This window comes from Silene latifolia, chromosome 4 (genome assembly GCF_048544455.1).
Source record: "Silene latifolia isolate original U9 population chromosome 4, ASM4854445v1, whole genome shotgun sequence".
NCBI lineage: Eukaryota > Viridiplantae > Streptophyta > Magnoliopsida > Caryophyllales > Caryophyllaceae > Silene > Silene latifolia.
In genome coordinates this window covers 17,483,611-17,495,103 of record NC_133529.1, presented here as the reverse complement: position 1 = coordinate 17,495,103, position 11,493 = coordinate 17,483,611, and the positions used below count along the sequence as shown (strand labels likewise).

Genomic DNA, 11,493 nt, shown 5'->3' with positions numbered 1-11,493 from the left:
AAGATTGAGAATTTAGGGGAAAATCTCACTATTTGGTTTACCTAAGATTTTAAGATATACTAGAGTTGTTGGACTATAATAAGATCACTAAGATGTCGATTGCCAATACTGGATAAAAGACAACTTCAATTGAAATATTCAATGATAAACCAACCAAGAACAAAGGCAAAGGCAGAGAGTTCTTTTTAATTAGCTAGAAATTTGTACGTTCTTTTTAATTAGAAAGAAATAAAGTGTGGTTTTTCAATGACTTAATTTAATGTGTATAAAATACCACATTGATGTGCTTGGTATAAGAGTTGATATTAATTCAACCGCCAAAATGGTACAAGTGGTAATAAAATGAGAAAATAAACTATAAAAATAGGGTATTAATAAAAATGGTTACAATATATAATAAAATAGTTACGATGGTTACAATATATAATATGATTCATCTCATGTACTATTAATAATCGTAACGAATGATTGAAGACAATATATTCCCCGGTTTAGTTAGTTGTTCATAGCTTAAGTCTTTAGCATTTAAAGGATTTAGGCCGAGAATAAAGCAAAGTAGATTCATATAAGTTTTGATCGTGTAATTTGTAATGAGTTTAATTTTGAATTTAGATGTACTTTGAATAATGATAGGTACAATATTAATGATTCTTACTCACATGTGTATTAGAACTGAAACATTGATATGCTAACGGGGTAGGAAAATAACACGTCGCATAAATTAAAAAGGATGTGCTTTGAAGCAATTCAAGTTTACAGATATTTCTTTGAACGAGATTTTATTTTATTTGGTTTAGTCGATTTGTTTACGGTTAAATTTGACACATCTTGTAGATGGCGTATGACTATTTATTAATAAATTGATCATTTCTATCAAAAAAAGAAAAAAGAAAAAGGAATGTAAACTAATGGTTAAAACATTTCGAACACTGTATAGAAAGTTAAATAAATTATGGAGGAGTTCATAGAACATGTATACCTTTGATTTTTCTATACCCTTGAGTTTACTGTTGATTTACCTTAACAATGCCAAACTTTCAAGATAACCATCCATGAAGTTTATATACCTTTCTGAACAAACCTTTTCTTTGCCAGTTTTCAAGTCACAAACGGATAATGTCTTGGGAAGCGGCCACGATTGTAAATAAAGATTACCACTATTCGTTAAGTATATAAAAGATTTACCACCACAATCGAGATTATAGAGCTCAACCCAAGAAAATACGGAAGTTGTACTATCCTTTGGCCTAATCCACACACGAATATGTCTGTCATGACTATTAGTATCACCAGAATAATCTACAACAAGTGCAAGTGACTCATGTAAGACTGCTAGACGACGCCACGACACATAATTTATTCCGTCGACACATTTAACATCAGGCACTTTGGAACAAGTCAAGGCCTCAGTCGACAGATTAAAACATAGGTAATGTGTCTGCTTATTATTCCTCGTTATTCCAGCCTTAGCGAGCCAGTAAACACAACCTTGAAAATTCACGAAACGTGGAGTACTCGACAAATACTTGACATTTTTAATCGAACAACTCTTGACTTTAGGTGGAGTCCATGAACGAGAACCAAGGTTATATACCATGGTTTTCAAACCACTCTTCTTGAAACTAAGTGCCACCACCTTATAAATATTACTCACCGAATCAAACCCAAACCCGAAAGTAACATCCTCAGTCTTCTTCAACGAATTATCAAGCGGGATATCAACAATTTTCCTAAGTGTCGGGTTCCATAAGAAAATCACGTTTACTTCATTATTGGCCAACAAGACTCCATCGACACAACCCTTAATAGAATTATTTATAAGACGATTATAATAAGAGTTGCATAGTTTAATCTCCTCAATTGTCGCAAGAGTTTTACTATTTCTAATATTCACCGAATTAAAGAAACCTGAGCCAGAAGATGATAAGTAGTACTTAAAACCATGAATGTTATCCTTGCGTAATTGATGAAGATGGTGTTGATGGAAACTTCGATCGCAGATAATCGAGTTCCATAATTTGCAGACGACCCTTAACTTCAACAAATCTTTCGCCGGAAAACATGTAAAAACTTCAAAAAATAATTCCGGAGGTAAACAATTTATCCTGTTTTTCATCTCCTTCGTTCTCGACCGAGTTGCGTAAGAGTGCATATTTGAGTCTAAAGAGGGTTTTGGAAATCAATCGTCTAGTTTCTATAGATGAGAGATCTACTACTCCGTAGTCCGTACAATTTGTACTTGATATTCTTCAATTATTTTCGCTCACCCAATCCATGATGGGAGTTTTATTTTTCTTGAGATTAATTTATGGGCGTTCTAAAATCCTATTAATTGAGGTTTTTAAAGCTGGTTTGGTTACCCTAATATTCCAAAATTGGGGAATTTTGCAATTTTTACGTGATGTAGGGGTTTGATTACCTAACCCGTAATTGAAAACTCCTCCATATTTTCTACTCCAAATTTACCCATCAATACTATATATTAAATCCAGAAACCAAGGTACTTCAATGTAATTAAAGAAAGTTATACAAATTAATTATACTATATAGTTTTAAATCAATAGCACCGTGTGATGGACCCGATAAAGGGATCTCAATGCAAATATTATATAGTTTGGGTTAAAATTAAATTATATAGAATCGTGGTAATTTTTCTAAATATTTGTAAGAGACTAAAACATGTTCAATTTCTTTAAAATAAAATAATTAATTAAGATGATCAATTTCCTTAAAATAAATTATACTATATTGCATAATTCTTTCGATTTGATTTAATGCATATATGTAATATATTTATATAAATATATAATCCTCTTAAAATTGCATGCCTAAGTAGTAAAAGTAATTTCGTAAGTAAAGAAAAGAATTGTAGTAACATTGGATATAATTATATGATAGTAATCACTCATTTGAATAGTAAAAGTAACAATATTATCAGCGAGATTAGTGAAAGTGGTAGAAACAACAACAAGAGTAGTGAAATAATCAATATTAATGCGGCAATAGTGAAAGTAACAATAATTACGGCGGGAGTAGTGAAATTATCAATATTAATGCGACAGTAGTGACGGTAACAATAATTACTGCGGGAGTAGGGAAAGTAACAATGATTACGGAAAATTAGTGAAATGTTATTACTATTGTTTCATTAATAAGAGTAAAATATTAATAGCGGGAGTAGTGAATTTGTCTCAAAATTTATTTCATCGTAATTTTAGGATATGCCATAGAAAAATATATTAATGATAAATTTATGGGTTATGCAACTTTTAAGTAATTTTATTTAATGAAAAAAACAATTAATGGTAAGTAGAGGTAGCCCGGGCAAAGCCGGGCACCAATACTAGTATACCATATATTTGTATTTACAAATAATGAAAATTTTGAGTTAAAATAGTTTAATCAACAAAACATGACTATTTAATTCACAAATAACTTCATGGGGTTATTACACAAGGAGTGTAAGGGACCAATTGTGAAGATAATAATTGTGAATAACAAGTGGAAAGTCCACAAATAAACTTCTGGCTGAAATCGCTCATGAAAAACATTAACATAATAAGTTATACGAATAAATGAGACATGTTAAATTGAACTAGTATAGAACACGTGCAATGCATGCACGGTATTTTTAACATTTTACTTATTAATATGTGCTATTTATAGTTGTAAATTGACAATTTATTAATTTTTTAACGTTTCTGATCAATAGTATTTTCATTTTGAGGAAAAAAAAAATTAAAAGAGTAAAATAAATCAAGAGATTTAAGTAACAATATAAATAGTGTATTTTAATGAAATTATTTTTTTTACACTAAAATAATGATATTATTTTTGAATTTTTTTTATATCATATATTTCAGCTACGACTTATCTTAAAAAATTTTAACGAAATTTTTATCACAAATAAAAAACTTAGAGACAAATCTTTTGCATTTCAAATAGAAAATATATAGGAGATTATATTAGAATAGGAAAGTATATATAGGGAATTATCTAAATAGGGAATGTGTTTTAGGTGGAAAAAATGGGAGCTTTTCTTAGGGGTTGTTTGGTTCGTTAGAGGAATTGAAGTTCCAAGGAAGTTACAATTCACATGATTTTGTAATTCATGTGAAATGGAAAAAAGTGTTTGGTTGGAATGTGAAAAGTGAATTCCATAGGAATTCCCACTTACCTAGGGGGACCTAGGTAAGCAACTTCCCCAATCATGGAGGAATTAGAATTCCTATGAAACTTCAATTCATGTGATTTGGGGCAAACAAACAACCCACCAATTTTGCAAATCACATGAATTGCAATTCATATGTTTTATGCTCGGTAATCCAGTGAAAACAATTCTCCAATGCGAGAAGACATGGGCATAAGACAACAATCTCAAGAAATTCGTAAGTAACAGTCTCAATGAACAAGTGTTCCTCAAGTCAAAAGAAAACAAGATGGAAATCAACAAATCTAAATGCAATAAAACCATGCTCCCCGGCAACGACGCCAAAATTTGATATGCTTTGTCGCACACCTACTCAAAGATAAATTTCCCTAAACGCAAAATAATGTAGTACAAGGGGTCGAACAAAAGGAGACGGGAATTGCGTTATGAAAAGCTATGTATAGACTTCTATCAAGGTCGATTACGATTGTTTGTTTGATTGGTTTGGTGATTCGCAAATAAAGTGATGTAAAAATATATGATTAAAAGAGTCTAGGGGAGTCGGGTCACACATGGAATTGTATATAGATGTTCATGTTAAACTCGGAATTAATAACATTGTCAATTGTTTAGGCTTGAAGACAACCACCGCTCGGCCTTATTGTCAACCATAGACCGAGTACTAGATAACTCGATCTCGTTATGACTAGGTCGTCCTACTAACACATGCTTAGTCTAATTCAATTACGTGCCTCTCGACTTATAGAACGAACTAATAAACTTAATCGATGAATATGGCCACTAAACAGAGATTAATCATGACGATGCAAACATGTGATATGAACAATTAGACAATATTACATCAATCTAATTTAACATTTATAAATATTAATCATGCATGGTTTCCCTAATCCTTAGACAAATAGAACTACTCACTCATGTTGGAAATGAAACTAACAATAATGTATGAATTGATAAACATGATAATAATGTAAATATGACTAAATGAAATATTATAAATTATATATAACTAAATAGAGATAATTAACATGTAAATGACTGAAACGATGAATATAAGAAATGTAAAATGGAATGCTAATGATTAACTAGCACTAATAAAATGTAATAACCAACTAATATTGTAATGCTAAAAACAATGATGGAAACTATGAAATAACAATAACGAAGAATCCGATAACGAAATGAACAAGGATCGAAATTACCGAAACAAAACTAACTTGGAACTTGAACAAGAATAACAAACCCAAATGACTTGGGATGGAAAGATTGTATTAAAATAAGAACCAAATGCTTAACAAATGTAAATTGTTTTAACACAACCAAATGCTTAACAATATGAAAACTAATATGAAAACTAAAGAGATTTGTTGCTTAATACGAAACATTATAACGTGGATCTCTCGCTTTACGAATGCCTGGTTTTGAAAAGCAATGCAGAACTGTTGTTTCGTGATCATAGAAAAAGGGTGGTGTCGCGTGACCTTAGAAGCATCGAAAAAAAAGATAAAGAACGTCGTAACGAGTCATTGCCGCCACAAAGAGTTTATGCGGCTATACGAAGAAAGCTTGGTGTTACTCGAAGAGTTCATAAGAGTTGGTAAAGAAACGGAGAAAAAACCACACCCTAGTTCGATAAATAGAACAAACTTTTTACTAATTTCTTTGTAGTCTACTTTTGTCTCATATATCTTGTTTGATATGCTTTAAATTTAAGACAAATATGTCCGTTGTAAATAAGAATCCGTGCTTAAATATTTAAATACAAAATTAGTTTAGTTTGAAAAGCAGCCCAGTGCTACTCATAAAGAAGTTTATATTCTGTGGTCTCTGTCGATCGTTGGCCTCTTGGTTTCGTTTTACTTAATACTGATGGTGCTTCTAAAGGGAACCGAGTCCTGTTGGTTGCGGTTGAATCTTTATGGACGAGGGGTGTAATTTTATTACCGCCTTCTACTTTTCACGTGGAGTGTGTACGTATATGAGACCCGAGCTATTAACACTCCTCGCTAGTCTCAAGACCTCGTCCCGACAAGAATATTATAAATATGGACAATGCACCGCGTATTAAGCTAATTCAAGAGGACCAATTGACTAGTAGCAGTATTCGTCCGCTGGTACTTTGTTGCTAAGTGTTTGGGCTAAAAATAGCATAATAAAGAAAGCCCATTTGATAAAATAAAGATTACAAAAGAAGTGGCGAGAAGGAAAGGAGCCCGCGGTCAGGAAAAGGGGAGACGGGCTTGAGAAGGATCAAGAGCCCGTCATAGAAGGTGCCCGCGTTAAGGAAAGGAGTGTTAGGGAGAAGTCAGGGAGAAGTTAGGGAGATCGGGGAGAATTGGTAAGGGAGTCCGGGTTTGGAAAGAAGTCCTTATGGAAATAATATTCCCTTTCCATATTCAAGGTAGGATATATCTAGGGTTCTTACCCTATAAATAGCCAAGGAAGGAAATCAAGAAGGTCATTCACTCATCCATACATTCATTCAACATCATATTCAAGACATAAAATTCCACGGCATATCATCTTCAAATATACGTTCGTCCCAGATCTTGCAGGCCTGACACCTAACGCCAGCAAGATTAGCATAAACGTTACCTTTGTAATCATCCTCCTATTCATATAGTGCAATACTTGGCAGGGTACCGTCCCTCCCGCGGTTGTTCCCACATTGGATTTTCCGCGTCACCAAAATCTTACGTGTCAATTTACATTGCGCACTTTATTTTCTTATTTACTTAACAACATACGAACAAACATACATTCAACCAACGAATATAGACTACATTGACCCTAATTAATCGATTTGGGTAAAAATACCTAAACAGTTTGGCGCCCACCGTGGGGCATTGTGGTCGTCTATCGTTGATATCCTAGATACACAATGGATAAGCAAGCATTTGAAGCCATGTCAGGGAGCAGGCATCCATCGCCACCACCACCATCTACTCAAAACCCAACATCAACAGTGGCCACGCAGGCTCCCGGACATGCCTCAAGAATCATACCGACAACAAAAGCTTCTTTGCCTCCTAAGACCCCTGCTGCCTCAACTCAGACCAGATCAGACAAAGGAACATCAAGCTCAGGCATCACTCCGCCGCCCAGTCCCACGCAAATCCTGCTCGCCGGCGTGGAAAATCTTCAGAAAGCTAAGGAAAACATGAGAGAAGACCAAAGGAGAGCAGATGCTGAGGTAAGAAGGAGAGACAGAGAACTCTGGGCACAAATTGATCTCCTAAAACAGCAGTCCAACACTCCAGTGAACAGGACAGGTGAAGGAAGATCTCCCTTGGTAGATCTGACACAAGGAGCAGCAGGCAGCAGGCAGATACCAGCTGAAATAATTACAAGATTGGATTTAGCTACGATACCGTCAGATGGAAGAATAACCCCGCGAGGGTTAGGATACCTCACACCGATAGTCTGGCGCGCCCGGCTAGGCTGCGTAGGGATACAAACAAGTGGCCTCCCCGTCAGCAGTCCTGCAGCAATCGATCAGACACCTGCAGCAGGATCCGAGTCAAACCAGCAAGTGAACTGGCAGCAGGGGACAATCGTTACCACAACCCCCTTGGCTGCCGGAGCTTATCAGAACCTTCAAGAACCCGGATCAGGAGGAAATATGCAGACAGCTGACAGGCGGACCCCAGATTCAGCCAGTATAACCAATCAGCAGTACTTGGAGCTAAAGGAGATGTTGAGCAGGGTTCCAGGGCTACCGCCCCCACTCGAGAAAGCAGCTCTAGACAGTTATGCCGACTCACCATTCGTGGACACCATATCCATCACAGCCATGCCAAAGGGATTCACAAATCCAAATATGCCTCTCTTCGACGGCACATCAGATCCCTTTGATCATGTCAGCCAATACAAGCAGAAAATGATGACGGTAACAGCTATAGGGCAAGTCAAGGAGGCTTGCATGTGCAAAGGGTTCGGGTCCACCCTAACGGGACCAGCACTTCGATGGTTTGTGAGCCTGCCTAACAGGTCGATATCTACTTTTGCTGAATTGGTGAACGCATTTACTCAACAGTTCGCAAGCGAGAAAAGCCACGAAAGCACGCAGGAGACTTATACAGAATCGTCCAGGGGGCAGGAGAGAGCATTGGAGAATATAATACTAGGTTCAACAATGAGAAGGTAGCAGTTCGAGAGTGTGATGTTTCAACAGCAGTAGAAGCCTTCAGAAGAGGCCTCCACCACGACTCTGACCTATACAAGTAGTTAACCATGCATCCATGCCATAGTTTCGAAGCAGTACAGGAGAAGGCAGCTGCCGCAATCAGGTTGGAAGAAGATATCCTAGCCAGAGCCAGCTTACAGAGCGCACCAAGTATTTCTAGTACTTCAGCCGTGGAGAAATCAGGAAGAAAGCAAACCACCAGCAAGAAGGACGAGAGATACAGACCATATGGGAGGGGAGTCAACAGAATCGAGGAGAATCAGCTACTCCCCACCCTGGAAGAATGTGGGTTCACTACAGGTATCGGAGGAATCTTGAAGGAGCTTAGAGAGATGGGAGATGGAGTCAGGTGGCCCAACCCACCAGTAGGAGAGCAAGCCTGGAGAAAGGATAGCAAGAAGAAGTGTGAATTTCACCGTGATATTGGGCACAATACTGAGGATTGCTATACATTGAGAAGAGAGATCAAGCGCCTGTACGAACAGGGAAAGCTGAGCCACCTATTACCACGTGGGGGCAAGCAGCAGGATAAGGTAGGCTCCGCCAAGCCGGCAGACCCACCCACATGCACTAAACTTATAAACATGATAACAGGCGACTCAGACTTAAGCGGCCTGACATACTCAGCAGCTAAGAGACATGCCACCGAGACCAAAGGAGACAGACAAGCCAATTCTTGCAGAATATTTCACAGTGATCTGCCAGCAGTCAGCTTTGATGAAGGGGATACATACGATAAACGAGAACATCATGACGCACTTATTATCACCTTATCAATGGCCAATTGCACAGTCAGAAAGGTCTTGGTAGATACAGGAAGCTCGGTCAACTTAATCATGCTGAAAACCATAGAGAACATGGGATTCAGCGAGAAGGATTTACAGAAGAAGACTATTCCACTAGTAGGCTTCAGCGGAGAAACAGGAAGCTCGCTAGGTGAGATAGTCATCCCAACCTATGTGGGAGGAGTCAATAAGCAAGTCAGGTACCTGGTTATAGATGGCCCCTCTACTTACAACGTCATCTTAGGAAGACCATGGTTGCACCAAATGAAGGCAGTACCATCAACATACCACCAGTGCATAAAGTTCCCCACCCCATGGGGAGTAGAAACGATAAGAGGAGATCAGGAGGAAGCTAGAAGATGCTATAAAAGGGCACTCAAGTGCACTGCCAGCCCTCCCGCATAGCAATTACAGAAGCAGCCTATCCAGGACGAATACATCGAACCCCCAGCAGAAGAGCTGAATTAGATCAACCTGGATAAGCTGCACCCAGAAAGAATCGTGCTCATTGGAGCAGGATGTACAGGAAGCTTACGACAGCAGCTAGTCAAGTTCTTGCAAGATAACATGGATTGCTTTGCATGGTCACACGATGATATGATAGGAATAGATCCATCCATCATAACACACAAGCTTAGCGTGGACCCAAAGTGTAAACCCATCCAACAAAGAAGAAGAAAGTTTGCAGCGGAGAGGAATAAGGTAATCAACCAGGAAGTAGATAGCCTGCTGGCAGCAAAGAAAATAAGGGAAGTAAAATATCCAGAATGGTTGTCTAATGTAGTGGTGGTGCCTAAAAAGAATGGGAAGTGGAGAGTATGTGTGGACTTCACCGATCTCAACAAAGCATGCCCTAAAGATCCATTCCCGCTGCCTCATATTGATGCAATGGTGGACGCGACAGCTGGACATGAGATGTTAACATTCCTAGACGCCTGGAGTGGATACAATCAGATCAAGATGGACCCTGCAGATCAAGAGAAGACAGCATTTATGTCCGAGAGAGGAATATATTGCTACAACGTCATGCCATTCGGCCTAAAAAACGCAGGCTCCACATATCAAAGGCTGGTCAACCGCATGTTCAAAGAGCAAATAGGAAGAACCATGGAGGTGTACATTGATGACATGGTGGTGAAATCAGAAAAAGCCAAAGATCATATGCGGCATCTGGCAGAAACATTCAGAATCCTCAGGGAATACAAGATGAAATTAAACCCATCTAAGTGCACCTTCGGAGTATCTTCTGGCAAGTTCTTAGGCTATATTGTAACTCAAAGAGGAATAGAAGCCAACATCGAGCAGATCAAAGATGTCTTACAATTGGAATCACCCGAGAAGCCTAAAGATGTTCAAAGACTAGCTGGAAAGGTAGCAGCCACAAAAGTTCATTTCAAGATCTTCGGACAAATGCGGTTATTTTACGACGTACTTAAGGAGAAGTCGGAAGTTTGAATGGACCCACGAGCACGAGCAAGCCTTCGAGAGTGAAGCATTACCTCGTGACCCGCCACTGCTATCAAAGCCGAAGCCAGGAGAACCATTATTCCTATACCTAGCCGTCACAGAAGTAGCAGTGAGTGCTGTCCTGGTCAGAGAGCAAGAAAGGGAGCAGAAGCCAGTATACTACGTGAGAAAGTCTCTGTTGCCGGCAGAGACCAGGTACACATCCCTTAAAAAGTTAGTACTAGCATTGGTAGTGGCATCTCGCAAACTGCGTCCCTATTTTGAGTCACACATCATACATGTTGTGACAAACTACCCGCTAAAAGCTATCATGAGGAAGCCTGAACTGTCAGGAAGAATGTCTAAATGGTCTGTACACCTCAGTGGATACGACATCCAGTACGACCCTAGAACAACAATCAAATCACAAGCACTGGCCGACTTAGTATCGGACTTCAGTCCAGCCATCCAGAATCTGGCAGATACAGAAATCCTCACTTTAGAAGGAAGCAAGCAGACAGCCGCCTGGCAGATGCATATCGATGGAGCCTCCAACCAAAGGGGGGCAGGTGTAGGATTAATTTTGCGGTCACCACAGGGAGACCTGATAGCACAAGCTGTAAGATGCGAATTCAAGGCAACCAACAATGAAACAGAATACGAGGCCTTGATATTGGGAATGAAGCTAGCTCTGGAGTCAGGAGTCAGACACCTGCTCATATCCAGTGACTCTTTATTAATAGTCAAACACGTGAATGATGAGTTTATAGCCAGAGATTCGAAGATGATTGCATACCTGAAAGTAGCAAAGGAATTAACACAAAAATTCCAAACTTGCAAGCTTAAACAGGTTCCCAGAGATCAGAACGTGGAAGCAGACGCCCTAGCAACCCTGGGGGCAACAT

The 11,493-nt window shown here is 38.5% G+C and overlaps 1 protein-coding gene across 1 annotated transcript; it reads right to left on the bottom strand.

Moving 5' to 3' along the window:
* Positions 1-1,015: 1,015 nt before the first annotated feature.
* LOC141651166 (uncharacterized) lies at positions 1,016-10,686 on the bottom strand. The gene is made up of 2 exons (XM_074458889.1): positions 10,575-10,686; positions 1,016-1,908 (listed from the first exon to the last, which is right to left on the bottom strand). Exons 1-2 carry the CDS (start codon positions 10,684-10,686, stop codon positions 1,016-1,018), a joined length of 1,005 nt encoding a protein of 334 aa, XP_074314990.1.
* Positions 10,687-11,493: the final 807 nt, after the last annotated feature.